Source organism: Leucoraja erinacea, chromosome 2 (assembly GCF_028641065.1).
Source record: "Leucoraja erinacea ecotype New England chromosome 2, Leri_hhj_1, whole genome shotgun sequence".
Lineage (NCBI taxonomy): Eukaryota > Metazoa > Chordata > Chondrichthyes > Rajiformes > Rajidae > Leucoraja > Leucoraja erinaceus.
This window is the reverse complement of record NC_073378.1, coordinates 111,472,947-111,495,882: the sequence shown is the minus strand read 5'-3', so window position 1 is coordinate 111,495,882 and position 22,936 is coordinate 111,472,947. Positions and strand designations below refer to the sequence as shown.

The window sequence follows — 22,936 nt, the reverse complement described above, 5'->3', positions numbered from 1 at the left end:
AATTGCTGAAAGAACTCAACAGGTTACACAGCATCTGTGGAGACAAAGGAATTTTCAGGTTATGAACAAATACTGTCTGTGTCTGTAAAACCACACGCTTATATTCAAGTCTCTTTCGTGTATGAATACCTTTAATGGTTAGCCTTGCTTCAGATTTTGATTTCCCAGCAGTAAACTGTACAATGCCAGTCATCTTGCAATGTGTATTTTTAAGAATTAGACGATGAATAGTACCACAATGCTCAATGTCCACATTTTCAGAAGGATGAAGAACTTCACCATTTAGTAACCATTTTGGAGGTTTCACATCAGCAACTGAAATCTCACATTCGAGGCAGGCGTCATTTGGCTCTGTCACTTCCACATCAGATATCGGCTTAATGATGGTAATTGATTGATCTGTCAATAAGGCATATTTAGCAAAAGCTTAAGTGAATATTCCACTATGAACATTTATACATTAAGAAGAAACATGGCATGCTTGGTTGGGGCATACAATTTGAGTTTGAATATCATGGTGCAACTTTGTAAAACATTTGTTGGACTGAACTTTGAATATTGTGTGTAATTCTGGTTACCAAACTATAAGAAGGATGTGACTGTGCTGAAGAGTGCAGAATGTTGCTTAGATTGGAGGACTTTAGTTATGGAAAGTGATTGGATAAACAGGGTTTGTTTTCCCTGGAACGATAGAAAACAGTGACCAGATATAAGTGTATAAGATTATGAAGGGCAAAATCTTGTACAGGTGCACAACCTTTTATCCGGAGTTCCGGAAACCGCAAAGCTCCGAAAACCGGACATTTTTTCCAGGATGTCGCCTGCACACCAAAGCTCGCGTTTGGCGTCAAACTTGGCCCCAAACGACCCACGGTCAACCGAGGTCTGTACTACTGTAGCGGCTGCCTCCTCCCCGGAGACCGGGGAGACACTTAAACATCTGTAAATCATTGCTTAAATGTTAGTCAGTTAGTTTGGAGGGCTTTTATGTGAAGGGGGGGTGTGGGGGTGAAGGGGGAACCTTTAATTCTTAGTCCCCTACCTGATCAGAGAGGCGGGGAGTGGGCAATGCCTTACCGGGTCGCCGTGCAGTAAGCTCTGGGGCGCTGTGGCCGCCGACTCCCAACATCGTGGAGCTGGGGCTGCGGGCGTCCGGCCAGTCCGGCGCTTTCGCCTGCGCCGGGGGGGTTGGCTGGCAGCCGCTGGCGTTCCCCGCCAGTCAGGGAGAGCGTTCTTAGGGAGTTGGAACGGGGTTGGGTGGGAGTTGGTGCTTCTTCTCTGTGCTGACTGTGGACCTGGGGCCCATGGTGCAGTCAACGGCATGTGGGACAAGCCGTTGAGCTGGGGGCGCTTCTTCTCCGCGCAGGCTGTGGGCCTATGGCCGCTGGGATGTCTCCGGCGCCCCCCAAGCGGGTACGGGACACCCGGGGGGGGGATGGCCCAGCAGGGGCTCGGCGGCGCCCATGGCGCCGGGGACCGGGGCTGGATCCTGGCTGCAGATGGGGCACAGGTCCGTGTGCACGCTCGCCCGTCTCCCACTCGCATCTGCCCCATCTCTCTTGCTGTTACACTCCACTCTCCTGCTACCTGTTCCTTTGGGGGGGGGGGGGGGGGGGGGGGGGGGATGAGGAGCTAACCATTTATGGGAGTCTCTCTGGAATCGAGAATTTCAATGCTCATTGGTATTCATAGATGAGGCTGAAGAATTCCATAGCCTTGAAATTAACAGAATTGTTTGACTCAGAAACTATCATCATTGTGTTCCAGTCTGGAATACATTAATTTTCCTATAATGTGACCACATGGCACCCCCGTTCCTCAGATGAAATATATATTTACACATAAATTATGAATAAAGATAAGAATTTATACACAGTTTCTTCAGCCAGTGCTTCGTTCGGTTTTTCTTTATGGTGAATGACCTTTGACAAATCCCATGATTCCTTGCGTTTTACGGAATACCAAACTTGTTTATTACCATTACATAACACAGACAAAGATGAATCTGATGTTTAAATGCCATATTAAGTTGCCAGATCACTCTCTCTCCACAATATTCACTTTGTTCCACTCATTTGACCCCCTTCCGCCCCCACAAACACCCCTCCACCATCATGGTTTGCTTTCTATTTTGTTCAGTTCTGACAGAGTTTATTCAACACAAACTGTGTCAAAAAGTGAGTCTTACAGAATTCCAAAGCCTGAGCAGGCCCAAACTTTATCTTAAGAGTCATAGTCAGAGCAATACAGCATGGATATAGATACTTTGGTCCAATTTGGCCAACAAAGATGCCCAATTTAGCTTGTCTGCATTAGCCACATATATCTCAATAAGTTCTTATCCATGTTCCTGTTCAAATGTCTTTCAAATATTATCATACCTAGGGGCAGCATGGTGGCACAGCGGTAGATTTGTTGCCTTACAGTGCCAGAGGCCCGGGTTCGATCCTGACTATGGGCACTTGTTTTTCAGAGTTTGTACGTTCTCCACGTGACCTGCATGGGTTTTCTCCGAAATCGGCCGTTTCCTCCCACACTCCAAAGATATCCAGGTTTGTAGGTTAATTGGCTTGGTATGGTAATAAATTGTCCTAATGTGTGTAGGATCGTGTTGGTGTACAGATCGCTGGTTGGCACGAACTCAGTGGGCAGAAGTCCCTGTTTCCACGCTGTATCTCTAAACTAAACTAAATTAAACTAAACTAAATCTAGGGGGGGGGGGGGGGGGGGGGGGGGAGATTCTTTCACTCATCTCCTGTTCTTCAATAATAAATTTATGTTATATTTTCATTTTCTTCTGGCTGTTTTAGAAGATTGAGGGGGGATCTTATAGAAACTTACAAAATTCTTAAGTGGTTGGACAGGCTAGATGCAGGAAGATTGTTCCCGATGTTGGGGAAGTCCAGAACAAGGGGTCACAGTTTAAGGATAAAGAGGAAATCCTCTAGGACTGAGATGAGGAAAACTTTTTTCACACAGAGAGTGGTGAATCTCTGGAATTCTCTCCCGCAGAAGGTAGTTGAGGCCAGTTCATTGGCTATATTTAAGAGGGAGTTAGATGTGGCCCTTGTGGCTAAAGGGATCAGGGGGTATGGAGAGAAGGCAGGTACAGGATACTGAGTTGGATGATCAGCCATGATCATATTGAATGGTGGTGCAGGCTCGAAGGGCCGAATGGCCTACTCCTGCACCTAATTTCTATGTTTCTATGTTTCTTCACAACCAGAATACCTGCCGATTTATCTCACTATCACCATTACCAACACGCTCCCACATTTTTTTTGTTCTGTTCTTTCTTTTAAACAGTACATTTGCAAACCAAAAGCTACAAAAACTGGAGGATGTATCAACCCCAGCTTCTCTCATGATCCTCTCATTTGGCAGTTAGAGCCGTATAGGAGTTTACCCACTCACCCACTTTATTAAAACATCATGGTTTATGGAAATAAAACAACGTAAAGAGGGGATCAAGAACCAATGTGTATTTAAAAGAACCTAAAAAGAGAATCAAGAACCAATGTGGTTTATGGAAATAAAAGAACCTAAAGAGGGGATCAAGAACCAATGTGGATTTAAAACATTAATAGCAATGATAGCAATTCATATAGAATAGTTGCAAACCACGTACTGTCCTATTTAACCAAGCATTAGGGTATTTTATAAACAAAACCATAAAAAATTACTTGATTTAAAACATTTTTAGTTCCACTCTTCCTGGATACAAATAGAACATTTCAAAATTAATGCTTCTAAAACCTATTTTAAAGCATATCATTACCTTCAACGTATAACATTGCTGTGCTTTTGTCATCTCCTGCGTCACACATGTAGTTGCCTTCATCTTCAAAAGCAATATTATTTATTACGAGCTTCCTGTACAAATCTTCACTCACAATCTCATACTTTTCAGAGGGATGAATCTCCTTTCCATTATTATACCATTTGACCACAGCATTTCGTCTGGAAACCTTGCATTCAAAAAAGACACGGTGCTTCTCCATGCCAATTTTCTCTCTCAAGGGTTTCACAATTGTAACTGGCAATTCTGAAAAACATATTTGAACAGTAGTTTGATTTGAACATTGAAGCTATGAAATTATGCCAAATGCCAGTCAGGTATTCTAATCCAGAATTAAAAAGATACAGTTATAAAGATGGACAAAAATAGTCATTTTCATTACAATTTTTGTTATTCATCCATGGGACAGAATCACTGGCACCACTAGAATCTATTGCCCATCCTTATTTACACTGGAACTGAAAACATAGAAAATGGGTGCAGGAGGAGGCCGTTCAGCCCTTCGAGCCAGCACCGCCATTCATTGTGATCATGGCTGATCGTCCCCAATCAAGAACCCGTGCCTGCCTTCTCCCCATATCCCTTGATCTCACTAGCCCCTAGAGCTCTAACTCTCTCTTAAATCCATCCAGTGATTTGGCCTCCACTGCCCTCTGTGGCAGGGATTTCCATAAATTCACAACTCTCTGGATGAAAAAGTTTTTTCTCACCTCAGTCTTAAATGGCCTTCCCTTTATTCTAAGACTGTGGCCCCTGGTTCTGGACTCGCCCAACATTGGGAACATTTTTCCTACATCTAGCTTGTCCAGTCCTTTTATAATTGTATATGTTTCAATAAGATTCCCCCTCATCCTTCTAAACTCCAGTGAATACAAGCCTAGCCTTTTCAATCTTTCCTCATATGACAGTCCCGCCATTCCAGGGATCAATCTTGTGAACCTACTCTGTACTGCCTCAATAACAAGGATGTGCTTTCTCAAATTAGGAGACCAAAACTGTACGCAATACTCCAGATGTGGTCTTACCAGAGCCCTATACAACTGCGTGGCTTGGTAAGCGATTATAGAAAACTATCCATTTTATACGACCCAACTATTTATTTCCATTGACAAACAAGTTGATATTACTTGTTCTACATTACCCCAAGTCGAATTTCACTATATTTCTTTCTATATAGTTCCAATTTAAATATAAAAATTACATAAATTGATCGTTAACTAATTTGATGATCTCATATCTCTAAATGCATTTCTGTGTACTTCAAAAATGTACAATGGTGGTACAGTGCGTAAGCAAGTAGAGAAGTCACTGAGAGATTTCAACTAACATCCAAGTCCAGAGAGGAACCATCACAGAGGTCAACTTCAGCCAATTTGAATGCTTCCATCTTACAGAAACAGCAACAAAGCTAAATACAATTTCTGCAATTTCAAGAATCTCATTGTTCCAGCCCCTGTGCATTTGACAATTAAGCACTCTTGATGGCAAATTAATGGAAGGTGTTTTTGAGAGTGTTACTAAGAAGCACATATTCTCCAACGACATATTCATTTATGCCAAGACTGCTCAGGCCAGGATCTCAAATCAATCTTAGTCTTTCTTCTTAGGCAGACTCCTGGGATTAAAGGTAATGTATATCCACTTCTGAATCCAGGAACAAATTGTGTTTGGGGTAAATTACCTCCTGGAATTCATCAACATTCTCATTAAATTAGTCTTGATGTTTTAAGATTGAGCGGCCAAGCATCACAGGCAGGGCCGGCGCTAGGCCGATTGGACCGATTTTTGCAAATTGGGCCCCGCGCCCATGGGGGGCCCCGCGTTAATTTTCCGTATTTCATATGGAAATACAAATTCGCTTTGTTAAATAAAGATGAAAAAGAAACATTCGTCATATGGATTTTTTATACAAAACTTACATGGTTTTGTACATGGAATACAGGCGCTGTACAGCTATCAGACACAAACGATGTGTTAACGACTGTAGCACTTGTATTAACAAGTCGTTATCCAATGCGTCATCAATGCATGGATCCGCATTCCTCAGTAAATGTGTAATTGTGTTTTAGAAGAAGTATTAATGACGCTGCGTTCCTTTGAATACAATTCACGCGGCGTCATTAACACTTCTTCAAAACATAATTACATTTTACTGAGGAAAATGTAGATTGATGCATTAATGACACATTGAATTTCTTAAAACTCACCATCATGAGCAAAGATCTTATAGCTCCGATATAAGATCTTTGATCATGAGTGAGAACTTCTTCTTGGTCTGCAGCAGTTTCAATTTACCTACCGACCCACGTTGTGTCTCTCTGTCTTTCGCTCTCTCCCTCCCTCTCTCTCCCGTGCGCTCTATCTCTCCCGTGTGCTCTCTCTCCCTCTCCCGTTCCCCACCTCTCTCTCTTGCTCTCTCGGCATTCCCGGAATCATTGACGTTTTGCGGTAGACAAAAATGCTGGAGAGAAACTTAGGCGAGGCAGCATCTATGTAGCGAAGGAAATATGCAACGTTTCGGGTCGAAACCCTTCTTCAGACCCGGCTATTTCATTCGCTCCATAGATGCTGCCTTACACCCGCTGAGTTTCTCCAGCATTTTAGTCTACCTTCGATTTTCACGCATCTACAGTTCTTTCTTCTACGTTTTGCGGTGATGGCTGCATCTGCGGTTTCTTTTTGTTGGGGGGGGGGGGGGGGGGGGGGGGGAAAGAGTCCTGGCCCGTGGCGGCTCCTGATAAGTGATATGTTCCCTCCGCGGGTGCTGCCTTGCCCGCTGAATTTCTCCAACACTCTGTGTTTTTTGTTTGACTCTGAAGTTGAAGGTGGACCCCCCTGTGTCTACCTTCAACTCCCTGTCTGTGGTGGCTCAGCGGGACGGGCAGGGGCTCTGGGGAGAGGGTTGCTTTTCTGGTCGAGACCCCTTCTTCAGACAATCACAAGTGCTCTCACCGACGAGAGTCCAGTTCAGTCTGAAGAAGGGTCTTCTCTCCAAAGTCGCTGCGCTGCCTGTCCTGCTGAGCTACTCCAGCTTTTGTCTATCTTCAATTTCCGAGTTAGATAAAATTGCAGACTTGATTTTTTAAATCTCAAAATTTTGTAACATTGCTGGAAAATGTACCTGCATCTTGGAGGCCGAAGGTTAGGTTGTTAGCCAAGAAGGATATACTTCGTTATCCCTCAATACAGCAGCATCAAGAACGATGTTGCTGTACTGAGGTATAGCCAAGTCTATCCCTCATTGCTAGCAGCTGATGGCAAGCGGCCACAATGCGGTGGCGCCCGCAGCGGTGAGTGAGTGTTACTGGCATGAACCCGACCCCCTCCTTCTCAACGCTCATTCCCTCCTCACAATTTAACCCCTGGCTAGACTCCCCACAGGCTGTGAAAGGAACTCTCCCCCGAATTGTCATGTTACTCACGATACGCGACTCATTTAAAATTATTTATTTATATTTCAACAAAAAAAATTCCCAATTGGGCCCCGCACCTCCTAAGGCCGGCCCTGATCACAGGTATTAATGATGATAGATGTTCAGGCAATCCAGATGTCTGTTATGTCTGTTATACTGCATTCGGTCCGTATCCATTTGTGGCTCACCTATTTAAGTGTTGTCTAAATGCTTCTTAAACATAGTGGTTTTCCCGACTTAGTGTGTTCCAGATATCAACCAGTCCCTGTGTTTACAGAAAATTCCCCTAAAATCCCCGTTACACTCCTGACTCTCACCTTAAACCTTTTGATACCTCTTTTACCATGGGGAAAAAAGAATCTGCCTCTTCTAATTATATATATAGCTCTATCAGGTGACCACCGCAACTTCCTTCGCTCCAGGGAAAACAAACCCAACATATCAAAAAGTCAAACATACATGGCTTTCTGGAACTTACTTATTTACTTTTCTTTTAGTAAATTTTTAAATTTCATTCTCTAAAAAATAATTCAATTTTGTAAAGAAAATTAAGGCAGGATTGTAGTGCAAGAGCCTTCAATCAATCAATCAATCAGATTTATTTGTTACCTGCACATAAAGTGCAAGTGAAATGAATTTGCCAGCAGTGGTACTTCACTCTCAAAATTAATAATGCTTCTCCAAGAATTCTTACCTTTAATTCGAAGGAAAGCTTGACTAGTAGCAGTTTCAGCAACAAACTTGATCACTGCAGCATCTTCAGGTTTTATGGATTTAAAGATTAGAATATGTTTCCTTCCTATAAACAATACATTTGGTTATACTCTATGTCAACATGAAAAAAACAAAATCTGTATGGCATAATGGGCTCTAGAGCATCCATTATCTGGTTCTTTTTTGAAGCATGCATTTGGATAATAGCAATTTTAACAAATTGTACTTTAAAATAATTTGGAAAATCAAATCAAAATGCAGTAAAAAAGATCCTACCTTCCTGACGAAACTTCACGTTTTCCCCAGCCTTGATTTTCACATCATTCTTAAACCATTGAATATCAACTTCATCATGTGAAATTTCACATAAGAAGGTGGCATTCTCCTTTTCAATCACTTCAAGGTCTTCCAGTGGCTGGACTACTTTGATATCACGAGCTAAAGAAAGACGTACAAAAGAAGAAAATGAAGTTATATTTCTACTCGGTGCTTGAATTTACCTCCATAACATTTCTTGCCATCACTTCAGTAACAATTTAACCACTAGAAATATTCAGAAACTATGAAGCTAATATATACAGTGCATTCAGGAAGTATTCAGACCCCTTCATTTTTTCCACATTTTATTACGTTACAGCCTTATTCTAATGGATTAAATTCATTTTTTTAAAATCATTAATCTACTCACAATACCCTATAATAAAAAAGCGAAAACAGGTGTTTAGACATTTTTGTAAAGTAATTAAAAATATCACGCTTCAGTCAATATTCAGACCCTTTACTCTGTACTTTGTTGAGGCACCTTTGGCAGCAATTACAGTCTCAAGATTACAGCTTGTTGGGTATGACTACAAGCTTGGCACACCTGTATTTGAATCATTCTTCACAGCAGATCCTCACAAACATTGTCAGGTTGGATGGGGGAGTGTCAATGCACAGCTATTTCAGGTCCCTCCAGAGATGTTCGATCGGGTTCAAGTCCAGGTTCTGGCTGGGCCACTCAAGGACATTCACAGACTTGTCACAAAGCCACTCCTATGTTGTCTTGGCTGTGTGCTGAGGGTCGTTGTCCTGTTGGAAGGCGAACCTCTGCCCCAGTCTGAAGTCCTGAACGCTCTGGAGCAGGTTTTCATCAAGGATCTCTCTGTACTTTGCTCCGTTCATCTTTCCCTCGATCCTGACTAGTCTCTCAGTTCCTGCCACTTAAAAACATCCCCACAGCGTGCTGCTGCCACCACCATGCTTCACTGTAGGTATGGTATTGGCCAGGTGATGAGCGGTGCCTGGTTTCCTCCAGACGTGACACTTGGCATTCAGGCCAAAGAGTTCAATCTTAGTTTAATCAGACCAGATAATCTTGTTTCTGATGGTCTGAGAGTCCTTTAGGTTCCTTCTGGCACACTCCAAGCGGGCTGTCATGTGCCTTTTACTGAGGAGTGACTTCCGACTGGCCACTCTACCATAAAGGCTTGATTGGTGGAGTGCTGCAGAAGTTGTCCTTCTGGAAGTTTCTCCCATCTCCACAGAGGAACTCTGGAGCTCTGTCAGAGTGACCATCAGGTTCTTGGTCACCTCCCTGACTAAGGCCCTTCTCCCCCAATTGCTCAGTTTGGCCGGGCGGCCAGCTCTATGAAGAGTCCAAATGGTTCCAAAGTGCTTCCATTTAAGACCTTCGGGACGTGCAATGCTGCAGAAATTGTTTTATACCCTACCCCAGATCTGTGTCTCGACACACCTGTCTCGGAGGTCTACGGACAATTTTGCTCAATTTTGAGTGTCATAGCAAAGGGTCTGAATATACATGTAAATGTGATATTTCAGTTATTTCTTTTTTAATTACTTTGCAAAAATGTCTAAAGACCTGCTTTCACATCTTCATTCTGGGGTATTTTGCGTAGATTGATGATTAAAAATTGTTTTTAATCAATTTTAAAGTAAGGCTGTAATGTAACAAAATGTGGAAAAAGTGAAGGAGTCTGAATACTTTCTGAATGCACTGTAAAACCAAGAGCTCGCCTGCTTTCTTTCTGTTCCTGCATGCCACCTACCATGTCAGTTACTGTTATTTAATAATAATAAAAGAGTTAAGAATTATGCTTAAAGAATGGTGAGTTCCTCCAGCAATTAGTTTTTTTTTGCTCCAAATTCCAGCAACTATGGCTTTGTGCCTTTGTCATCATGACCAATGTGATTGTTAAGATTATATAAGAATTTGACTAGATCTACACAAGCTGACTATTTTCTTTTCCTGTATGGTTTCAAGTAGGATGATTGCAGGTGAGAGAGATCACTTCTTATTCCCCTAAATTCCAGAGAGCATAGGTGCAGCCAACTCAAGCCTTTCATCTTGTTCAATTATTTCACTGTTTAGTTAGAATTTTTTTGAGGTTGTAATTAACAAAGCAGATCAGAATAAACTAGTTGGCACATTGTATTTAGACTTTGAGAAGGCTTTTGATATGATACCAACAAGATATTATTAAACAATATTAGAGGGCATGGCAATCTGCTGGCATTGACTAAAAATTGGTTAACTGATGGAAAACACAGAGCAGGATTAAACAAATCGATTTGTGGTTGGGAGATTTTGACTAGTGCCCAAAGATCAGTACTTGCTGCCAACTGTTCACAATTTATATCAATGATTTGGACAAAGAAATGAAATATAATAGTTATTTCAAAATTCTAAAAAGGCAAGACAGGGTAGGTGCAGCGAAGGGGTTTCCATTCACTGGGAACTAGAATCAGTCTCAAAATATGGAAACAACTATTTGCGATGTAGATGATGAGAAATATCTTTACGGAGCACAATGTGAATCTTTGAAATTCTCTGCCCGAGAGCATTGTGGTAGCTTGGTCACTGGGTATAGATAGCTAATTCTTTAGATTTTAAAAAATCAAGAGATGTGGAGTAAGTGCAGGAGATGGTACTGAGATAAAAGTTCAACCATGAACTTACCGAAGAATGGAGCAAGCACGAGGGACCAGATGTTGTGTTCTTATTTTTTATGTTTTCATTTTTACTTTACTGTAAACCTGAAGACTACTGTCAGGTTATCATCTTGACTCGAATAAATGAAACCTTAACCTAACGAGAATTTATCACATATTTTTCCCAACCTCAACATCATCTTCAATGCTGCAGAGGCCACACATACATTTCCCTGGCAACACACTTAATCCTCTTGTAGCTTATCATTGATACAATGACCCCATAGCAGAAGCGTCCACGTCGCGGGGATGGAAACTGCAAGTATCCCGAGCTGCTACCACCATCATCTATTGCGACAAGTGATGGCTTCCACTGATTGTAGCCGGAAGCTTGCGCCCTTTTCAGGACGGACGATGACAGCGAGGTCAAGGTAAACATTTGTAACAAGATGGACACGAAAAGAAGAAGAAGATTGATACAATATGGCTCACATTAATAATTTCTTAGCCTGCACATGGAATAGATGGTTTGTGGACTCTATATAACCAAAATAAATCCACTTCTTTCTTTTGATATCCGTATGGAATTGCATATCATTCTCTTTGGAATTTTCTCAATATCCAGTGCTTGCTTTGCTTTGCATAAGAAATGCAATTAAAAGCAGGCTGACCACACATACCTTGGGATGCCTATACACAAATGTGCATGTGTACAATTGTCCACTATCTTATATTTCAGATGGAATCTTTAAGGTCAAGGGACCATAGATATTGAAATTACTTTATTAAAACTTAACAGTAGTATAAATAAGGACCAATAACTACTAACCACATACCATGGACAGTAAGCATGGCTGATGACTTGCTATCCACTGCATCACATGTGTATTGTGCTTGATGTTCATGTCCACATTGATAAATGATAAGACTCCTCTTCCTTCCTTTAGATATAATGCTATATCCTTTCCCTGGTTTAATCTCAATATTATTCTGTCGAAAGTGAAATCATAATGATGAGATATGAATTACAGTGATGTACAGCTAAAAATTATTTAAAATCATTCATTCAGTTAATTGTTTTATCCATACAAGTGTGAGATGATACATTTTTCTAGGTCAACATCAAGAGAAAGGTATGCGGTAAATGGAAGACAATAGGCAATAGACAATAGGTGCAGGAGTAGGCCATTTGGCCCTTCGAGCCAGCGCCGCCATTCAATGTGATCATGGCTGATCATCCCCAATCAGTACCCCATTCCTGCCTTCTCCCCATATCCCCTGACTTCGCTATTTTTAAGTGCCCTATCTAGCTCTCTCTTGAAAGCATCCAGAGAACCTGCCTCCACTGCCCTCTGAGGCAGAGAATTCCACAGACTCTTGGGGTTGTTGATTAACAAAGGGATCTTAGGATGCAAGTGCATAGTTCCGTAAAAGTGACAATACTAGTAGATAGGTGCTAAAGAAAATATATGGCACACTTGTCTTTATCCAGTGGGTCATTTAATATAAAATTTGCCAAGTCATGTTGCAGAAGAGGTTTACCATGATGTTGCCTGAATAAACTGCATTAACTATAAGAAGGACAATCTTAGATTGTTTTCTCTGAGGCTTCAAAGGCTGGATGGCAACCTGTTTGAAGTATATACAATTATGAGAGGAATAGGTGAGGTAATTGAGTCTTTTTCCCATGTGGAAATGTCAAATATCAGAGGGCACAAGTTTAGGATGGGAATGGTAAATTTAAAGGAGATTTGCAAGGAAAACATTTTTACAAAGGGTGTCAGGGGCCTGGAATGACCTGTCTGCAGAGATGAGAGACGCAGGTATGATAGAAATGTATAAGAAGCATTCAGATCACTCTGTATAACTCGTTGTCATCCAGCCCACAGCCAACAATGGACCATTGTGGGCTTCAGGTTTTTATGATCATCATTACTTTTTGCATATCTTTCATTTATTTGTTCTATATCTCACTATAATCACCATCTATATCTCACATTTCCCTTTCCCCTGACTCTCAGCCTAAAGAAGGGTCTTGATCCAAAACATGACCTATTCCTTTTCTCCAGTGATGCTGCCCGAGCCACTGTTACTTCAGCTTTCTGTGTCTATTTGTGGTTTAAACCAGCATCTGCTGGTCCTTCCTATACGGGAACATGACCTTCAGCCCCTGATGTTTGTGCTGACCATGATGCTAAATTAAACTAATCCCTGCACATGATCCATATACCTGCATATTCCTGCATATTCATGTGCCATCTAAATGTCACTTAAGCTTCACTATCATGTCTGCTTCCACCACCCCTATGCTATGCCCTTTAGTGTTTGACATTTCTACCCAGGAAAATTAATATTGTCAAGAACGTAAATTATTATTAGTGCAAAAGCAACAAATTTAATTGGAGTTTATTCATTCATATCAGTCATTATTTTTATGTCAGAAATTATCTCGATATAGAGAAAGCAGTTTAGTGATGGGGCTGTACAGAATGAACCTGGTGCTGTTTCACTCTACAAATGTATGAAATTTAGTTCTGTGGTAACAGCTCAAGTTATTATATAAGTTACATGACCTTTCCTTTTGTAATAATTCATTGGAATATAGATGAACTTCTGGGTTCATGGTGTTCCACATTTTATGGTGTTCCACATCTGTGGAATCTTGGATAGTAGAATTGAAGAGGGACATAGGTGCAGCTTGTTAATTGTGCCTCAAAAACCCAAGGACAAGCAATCAATAATGTGTCTATGAAATAAATTCAATTTGAAGCACCATATCTTGGGAGGATGTATATGGTCAATCAAGAATTAGGTGAGTTAAAGATACAAAATGCCTATGAAATAAGACTGAATAGAATTGATTATGATGAGACACCATATAAAACATAATTTCTAATCGACCTGAAGCTCACTGAGTTACTCCAGCACTTTCCAGCATTTTCTGTTCTTAGTTTAACTACAAACTTTTTCTCTCGTTTCCTTCCTTAGGTGAGCATCCAAACTATACCATTATCACCACTGAGACTACCTACTTCCACTTGCAGAACATCTAACAAATGCCCTTGGGTACATCAATGTGCAAATAAACTAATTTCATTGGAGAAACTACTTGGGAAGAGCAATGTATTAACAGTGCAAAACATACATTATCAGCTGTGCCTCTAGTGTTTTTAAGTATATTTTCTATCTGTCATAACAGCTGCCATCCATTCCTTCTATTTACTTAATAGATAATTTTTGCGTCTTCTTACCTTGAACCATTTAACTTCTGCGTTGGCTCTTGACAGCTCACATTCCAAGACAATTTTATCTTTTTCTGGAACTTTGATATCCTCTAACGGTTTAACAAAAGTTGCTGGAGGTTCTGTTAAAAGAAAATGTGAATAACTACAATGTGCAAAGCAAAACTTACAAGTTTGACCTCTGAAGTGGTAAAATTTAGTAAATGGCTAATTAGTATGGAAGTTATAGAAGACTTAATTAAGACATTTATCATAGACAGCAATGTCAGCTATTTTATGTAATCAGCTTATTGCACTCAGACTCACATGATTGTTAGTTTTGCAGCACTTAACATTTATCTAGTAATCAAGGCGCTAAACAAGTTACTTATTTTTACTTAATTTTACTTTTGTGTAGTGTATCTGTATTCTTAATAAATACATTTGTATCTTTGTGTGTAAACATATAAGCCAATATGTAACAATGTAAAATGGTGTGTGTAGCCTTGGCTTTAATTAGCTTTAACTGAAACGTAATGGTGGCAGGACAAGCTGGGACATTAGAAGTTAATTTAAGGGTGGCGAGTGAGGGACGAGATACGGATGGGAAATGTAAAGTTTAATAAGATTTAACCAAGGTCGGGATTTAATGGTGGTGAAGCAGAAAATATTAGAATTGAAGATAGATTGATGTGAAAGGAGTACAGCAAGCAAGATAAAGCAGCAGAGATGGGGGGCTAAAGAACTGAAATAAAAGCTACTCGTTTCTGTGAATCGGAGAGCAGTTAGAGAACAGACAGGTGATCTGTCGTCTCTGAATGTTCCAGCTGATGTTGGCAAATAAAGACTTTCGTCTTCTTGAAGAATTCTCCGTGTCTGTGTCATCTTATCCAACTTTAAGTCTCTAAACCATGACATTAGTCCCTCTGCTTAAATGCAAGATGTGTTCTGCATTATCAGCCAACTTGCATCATATAATTCCTGTGGACAATCAATGTCCAATGCACTGAATTTTGAAAGGATGACACAGCCCCAATTTCATGGCAGAATTTAACTGAACATAACAAAACTGCCATAGAAACTCAGCAGATCAACCAGCATCTATGGAAAGAAAGGAGTTGTCAACCTTTCGGGTTGGGACTCTGCATTCGAGTTCTCGATGGGAAATATTGACAATTTCCCCCCTCCCCCCCACACAACTCCACAATTGATTTCTTAACTCGCCGAGTTAAGTTTAATTTTTGCTCCAGTTTACAGCAACTGCAGTCTCTGTATCTCTCTCAGAATTTGATTAAATTTGAGATTTAATAAAATTGAAGTCAATGGTAATCAAGTGATAAAAACAATTGGCTGAAATCATAACAGGAAATCACATAGGAAAGTTTAAAACTTCAGCAACACATTTCAAGGCAGGAGGGTAGACTTTTTTTTATTCAAACTGATGTTTCGTTTTCTGGAAGCATGTGTGAAACTTACCTAAAATATATATTTCTAATATATCATTATCATCATAATATACATCCTTGAGCAAATGAATTGAATCACAGGCTGATATTGCTATTTTGTCATCTGATAAGTTTCTTTGTCTACCATTTGCTCTTATTTTTCTGAAACCCTTTAAATCTTCCAAAAAAGTTCTCGTTATTGCACTCTCTTCAGTGATTATTGTGAAATGTGCCTTCAGTTGAATGGATGATGCAATAGTGCAATCCCAGTGTAGCACAGAATAAACGTGCAGTACAGCCATAAATCAGTACACAGGCGATGGAGAAATAGACTAACTTCTGTATCCAGGATTATCAAGCATGGGTCCAAAGGTGGATTACTATCACCCAAGAGGACAGGCAGGTGTGGCCCCAAAAGGAAGACGACTCCATGAGATGAGACCTTGCTGATTCGGAAAAGTAAGAAGATTCTGAGAAAGACGAGCAATGCCCTGAAGAAAGATTTGGAGGCAACTGGATTCTCAATATGCACAAGCACTGTGCATCGACACCTCATTGAAGTTGGTCGTATAGCTAGAAGAGCTGTGAAAAAGTAACTTCTAACTACTGAAATTAAGAAGAATCGATACCAGTGGACCTTAAAATATAAAAACTGGACACGTTAGGACTGGAGAAAAGGTATTATTCAGTGACTAAACCCCATTTGCTAGTTCAGGGTCAATGTAACCAACATCTTCGGAGATCAGTCGTGGAGCCGGTGAAAAAATGCCACATTGACCAGTTCATCAAACATCCTGAAAAGATGTTCTGGGGTTGTTTCAGCTACCATGGGGTTGTTCCGATGCACCCAATTAACGGAATGATTAACGGGAGCTTAATTGCCGGCTGCGGATGGTTCGTCATTTCCGTGGGAGGAAAGAAGATAAGACTTTATTGCCTTCCATCACAGTGGGGAATGTGGAGGAGCTGCTGTGGTGGATGTTTATGTCAATTTTTTTATGTAGTTGTGTGTCTTGTTGCTTTTTTGGTATGACTATATGGCAAACCAAATTCTTTGTATGTTGCAAAACATACTTGGTTAATAAATTACGATTATGATTATATCAATTTACTGCGAAGAGTGCTGCGGTGGTGGCAAAAACATTTCCAGATGCATCTGGGATATTCTAGAAAGACCTTGTACCATGCCATACATCCCATGCAACGTGTATTGTTATATCCGAATGTATGCTTGATTCAATTAATTTGCATATGGATGTATATTTTCTAAGATTGCTTCTCTTCTCGTAAAAGTTTTTTTTTGGTAACCACACCGCCAATTATATGAATGACCAGAAAAATCACATATGTACCAATAGAGGGCATCACAAAAATGATTCTGAAAATTGAATTGAATTGAATGACCTAGAAACAAATTTTGCAACTATCAGAAAATGCCTGGCTGGCTATATGGACATCTTGGTAAGGAGGTGATCCCAAGACATTAAATTAGCATTGAAGTCAAAGAGGCAAGATGTTTATTTTCTTCTACAAAAACAGGAGCACTTTAATAACTTGACAAAACCTGTAGTTTAAAGATAAATTTACCTGTTACATTGAGTCTTCCAGATGTATGTATACCTTCAGCTTTGAAGCTAATCAGTCCTGAATCCTCAATTCTCAAAGCAGACAATGTCAGGGCATGCTTTTTGCCCAAGGTAGTAATCTTGCAGTTGGGACCTGATTTGAGCCTGACATTATCCTTCAACCAGGTTACTTCCACTTCTTCATGGGAAAGCTCAACTTCAAAAGTGCAAGTTTCTTTCTCGTGTATCTTCAACTCTTCCAATCCTTTGATCAGGTTAATTTTTCTCACTAATAAAAACCAAGTTGTTTTATTAATGTGCATAGTGTGTCAGTGAAATACAAAACATTACATGCAACAAATGACAACTTGCTCAAAATGAATAACTTAGAAAGAAATAGACCTCAATTTGTGGATACTGAAATTAGGTATTTTGAGACCCCACATATTCATGATGACCATCACTTTGAATTAAGGTGTTTGGTTTGCAGGATATCAGAACCGAGGGGAAAAATGGGATTTATGTGATCAATTTGGTCATTTAATTTTGAACATCTTTCAATTTTATTACTGGACTCTATTCATGTTGTATATGAATGCGCGAAGTATAAGAAATAAAGTGGACGAGCTTGAGGCTCATTTAGAAATTGGCAAGTTTGATGTTGTGGGAATTACAGAGACATGGCTGCAAGAGGCCAGGGCTGGGAACTGAATATTCAAGGGTATACATCCTATCATAAAGACAGACAGGTGGGCAGAGGGGATGGGGTAGCTCTGTTGGTGAGGAATGAAATTCAGTCCCTTGCAAGGGATGACATCGAACCAGAAGATGTGGAGTCAGTATGGATAGAACTAAGGAATTATAAGGGTAAAAAGACCCTAATGGGACTTATCTACAGGCCCCCAAACAGTAGCCTGGATATAGGGTGCAAGAAGAATCAAGAGTTAAAATTGGCATGTCGTAAACGTAATGCTACAATTGTTAGGGGAGATTTCAATAGGCAGGTAGACTGGGAAAATCAGGTTGGTACTGGACCACATGAAATGGAGTTGTGGAGTCCCTCCGTGATGGATTCTTAGAGCAGCTTGTACTGGAGCCTACCAGGGAGAAGCCAATTCTGGATTTAGTGTTGTGTAATGAACTGGATTTGATAAGGGAACGAGGTTAAGGAGCCATTAGGAGGTAGTGACCATAATATGATACGTTTTAATCTGGTCTGACTAATTTGAATTCACTTTTAGAAAAAGTAACAAAATATTTAGATTAATTCAGTGTGGTTGATTTAGCCTACATCCGCCTCAGTGAGGCCTTTGACAAGGTTCCACTGTAAGACTAGTCCCAAAAGATTGGTCCTAATAAGATCTAAGCTAAGTTGGCACATTGGATCCAAAGTTGGCTTGGTAATAGGAGATGAAAGGTGATGATGGTAGATCACTTTTGTGGCTGGAATCCTGTGACCAATGCTCTACATCAGATCACCTCTTTTTAGGTGAAATTGTTTCTTCCCTAAAATGCATCCCTCAGCTTTGTCCAGGGTAGACTTGTCTAGCATCAGAAAGATCAAATGGAAAACAAATAAAACCCTAGAATCTAAAATTATAATAAATGCTGGAAGAATTCAGGCAGTTTAGAAGCATCTGTGGAAAAACTGCCTGAAATATAAAATTTGAAAGTAAACTTCCACCCACCAAATTACTTTTAACAGTTTTAAATCGCAATTTATGTTGTAATTACGTGAAAACTTTCATTATAGTATTAAAATGTGGTAAATTATGGAAATCTGAATTAAAATACATTTGATATTCTCAAGAGGTGAAACCATGGACAGAGAAATTAACATTTTAGGTCAATCATCATTATTCAGAATAGATGTTTAAATTTTGTATTTTGGCATTTTGCAGTCTTCAACACATTGGGCCAATTCACAATTCCACTTCTGATGCACTAATTAGAAAAATGAAATGGTGCTTTGTAACCATGATCTCCCTCTAACCATTATATTTTTATGATGGAGAAAGAATTTAAATGTCAAACAGCATTGTACAAAGATTTAGCAAATGGAAGTTTATTCAAACAGTTGAACTTACTTTCAACAGTTAACCTTGCTTTTGTCTTTTCATGAAGTGTTTCACAAGTGTAATTTCCACGGTCAGCTAAGCTCACATTTTTAATAGTAAGTATCTGCCGGTTTCCATCCACCTTAATGTCAATTCTTTCATCAGGCTGAATAATTATATTGTTTTTCATCCATTTGACATCACCACAAAGTTTTGTGAGTTCTACTTCCAATTTGGCTGTCTGTTTTTCTTCAACAGTTATGTTTTCCAATTTCTTCTTAAACAAAGCTGGAGCTTCTGCAAGAAAAGTTCAAAGAAATTACATTGTTGTATTCTGAATTCCAGATTCCTGTCACAATCTGGTTCAAATCATTTCTAATTCTACCAATTGTCCAAAGTTATAACTCCACAGAATATGACCTCTTTAAAGTGAAATAGATCCTTCCTGTTCATCCTATCCAGGCCATACAGTTTTATACCTCATTTAAATCTCCTTACAACCTTCTCTGCTCCAAAAAAATCCAATCTAGTCAACTACCCCTCAAAAGAAAATCATAAAATCCAGACAAAATTCTCAATATTTTTGTTGTAATTTCTAAAGCTCAATCAATAAGGGACAGAAGTTTAGGGGTAATATGAGGGGGAACTTCTTTACGCAGAAAGTGGTGGCGGTGTGGAATGAGCTCCCAGTGGAAGTGGTGGAGGCAGGTTCATTGGTATCATTTAAAAATAAATTGGATAGGCATATGGATGGGAAGGGAATGGAGGGTTATGGTACGAGTGCAGGCAGGTGGGACTAAGGGGAAAAAAATTTGTTCGGCATGGACTTGTAGGGCCGTTCGGCATGGCCTGTTTCCGTGCTGTAATTGTTATATGGTTATATGGTTATATGGTTAATTCCATATTAGAATGTGGATGATGCAGTTCCTTAGCTGTTGCCTACTTAATGGTTAATAAATGTTACCAAAATCACCATGCCTTTACGGTCTATGCCTCTGACAATCCTAATACCTGCTTACTGGGGGAGTGGGCAGATGAAGTTTAATGTGGATAAATGTGAGGTTATCCACTTTGGTATCAAAAACAGGAAAGGCAGATTACTATCTAAATGGCATCAAGTTGGGAAAAGGGGAAGTAGAACAGGATCTGGGGGGTCCTTGTCCTGGTTCATCAGTCTATGAAAGTAAGCATGCAGGTACAGCAGGCAGTGAAGAAAGCGAATGGCATGTTGGCCTTTATAACAAGAAGAACCGGGTATGGGAGCAAAGAGGTCCTTCTGCAGTTGTACAGGGCCCTAGTGAGACCACACCTGGAGTATTGTGTGCAGTTTTGGTCCCCTAATTTGAGGAAGGACATTCTTGCTATTGAGGGAGTGCAGCATAGGTTTACAAGGTTAATTCCCGGGATAGCGGGACTGTCATATGCTGAGAGAATGGAGTGGCTGGGCTTGTACACTCTGAAGTTTAGAAGGATGAGAGGGTTTCTTATTGAAACATATAAGATTGTTAAGGGTTTGGACACGCTAGAGGCAGGAAACATGTTCCCGATGTTGGGGGAGTCCAGAACCAGGGGCCACAGTTTAAGAATAAGGGGTAAGCCATTTAGAATGGAGACGAGGAAACACTTTTTCTCACAGAGAGTTGTTAGTCTGTGGAATTCTCTGCCTCAGAGGGCGGTGGAGGCCAGTTCTCTGGATACTTTCAAGAGAGAGCTAGATAGGGCTCTTAAAGATAATGGAGTTTGGGGATATGGGGAGAAGGCAGGAACGGGGTACTGATTAGGGATGATCAGCCATGATTACATTGAATGGCGGTGCTGGCTCGAAGGGCCGAGTGGCCTACTCCTGCACCTATTGTCTATTAACCACCGTATTATGTGTTCTGCTATCTTCAGGAAGTCATGCATTTCACTCCCATCCTCAAGAATATTTTTATTCCCCCAATAATTTGACCACTACCAAGGTTCAATTGAATTGCATGTAGTTACTTATTCTATTTATTTCTCCTTTCTAATTAACAGTTTAATGTTAATAATTTCCATCCCTTCGACATCATGCAAGCAACCAGCAAGAAATGGAAAATAAAGTTCAATCTCCCTCCACTCCACTTAACAATTTGGAATACAATTTAATAATGCCTGGCATTTAGCCTTTTTTCCCCTGATGATAAGACCTTATTATTTCCCCTCCCTCAACTTTACTTCATCCAATATTTCACATTACTCTTCCTTATCTGAACCATTCCCCTATTTTGCGAAGACAGTGCAAAGCATTCACTGTGAGCCATTTGCAGATATTTTATCTGCACATCTCTCTTTCCTTAACAACTTTCTTGTTTGTTAAAACAACTTGTTTTTCCCCGTTTTATTTTTTAGTTGGTAGCTGCCATCAACAATGTCATTGAATGGCACTATTTCAACAGCAACTGACTCATTGAACCCAAGTTGGATTTCACTGGAAACACTCAGCTCTAGACCTTATCACTGTTTGGTCTAAACACAGATATAAGATCTGACTTTCAGATGTGAGATCGGAGTGGCTGTTTCATCAAGATGTTCTGGTAAAACTAAAGTCAATGGGCATCAAAGAGAAAATATTGTAATGGCTGATGTCATACCTCACAAAAAAGGAAAATGCGTCGTAATCGGAGATCAATTATCCCAGGACATGTCCACAGGAGCTCCTTGGGGCTATGTCCTAGGCCCAAATATTTTTAGCTGCTCTTCCATCATGAATAAAGTGTGGATACTTACTGATAAATTCAACTTTCAAATCAATTTGCAACTCCTCAGTAAATTAAGCAGCCATTGCATTCTGCAGTAGTTCTTGAACAACATTCTTGCTATAGAAGTGTCAGGTAATAATCGTCTCCAATAAGAGATAATATAATCACTTACCTTTGATATTCAATAGCATTATCAGCATTGAGTCCACCACCAAAATAAATTAGGGTGGTTACAATTGATCAGAAACTCAACTGAACTAACCACGTAACTGCAACAGTTGGTCGGAGACAGCTTATCCTGCAGAAATACCGTTACTGATAATCCAAGGTAATTCCATCATCTCACGTGTCAGGAGTATGATGGAATATCAAACACTAGCCCAAATGAGTAGAGTGCCAACAATTCTCAAGAATATCCGCACCAACCAAGACAAAGCAGTCCCCATTACTGATACTCCAAAAAACCCCACTAAACATTCAACCCCTCCACCATCACCACAAAATCATTGTAATGTGTACAAAATACAAAATGCATTGCAGTTACCCACCCAGTTAGTCAGCTCCCACAGCACCTCCCAAACGTACACTGTTCATCACCAAGAAGGACAAAGGGAGTAAGAACACAGAAACCAATATCTGCAGGTACGGCACAAGCCATACACCATCCTGACTTGTTAATATAACACTGCTCAGTCATTGCCCTTGGGTCTAAAATCCAACACACTCCATAGCATTATGTGTTACCTCTACCAGAAGCAAAGAACAAGCTTCTGGAGGAACACAAAAGTATCTGTGGAAGCAAAGGGATGGTGAACATTTTGGGTTGAGACCCTCCATCAGGACTCGACGCTGTCAACATTTCAGGTTGAAACCTTGCATCAGGACCTCACCAGATTGACTGCAGTAGTTCAAAATGGTTCACCATAAACTTCTCAGGGATAATTTGAAATGGGCAATAAATAATGGCCTTGCCAGCGATGCCCAGATCCCAAGAATGAACATAAAGAAAACAGAATTATCTTTGGCTTGCTAATTTCTGTTTAAATTTTACTCCTAAAATTTCTGTAT

At 40.2% G+C, this 22,936-nt stretch overlaps 1 protein-coding gene across 1 annotated transcript in view; it reads right to left on the bottom strand.

Annotated features, from left to right (window-relative positions):
- LOC129706003 (obscurin-like) overlaps positions 1–22,936 on the bottom strand; it is a 395,075-nt gene that overhangs the window by 275,034 nt on the left and 97,105 nt on the right. Inside the window, 8 exon segments of the mRNA XM_055649977.1 lie at positions 130–399; positions 3,779–4,045; positions 7,907–8,011; positions 8,203–8,364; positions 11,694–11,847; positions 14,109–14,221; positions 17,111–17,377; positions 19,176–19,442. Coding sequence (XP_055505952.1) covers positions 130–399; positions 3,779–4,045; positions 7,907–8,011; positions 8,203–8,364; positions 11,694–11,847; positions 14,109–14,221; positions 17,111–17,377; positions 19,176–19,442 — 1,605 coding nt within the window.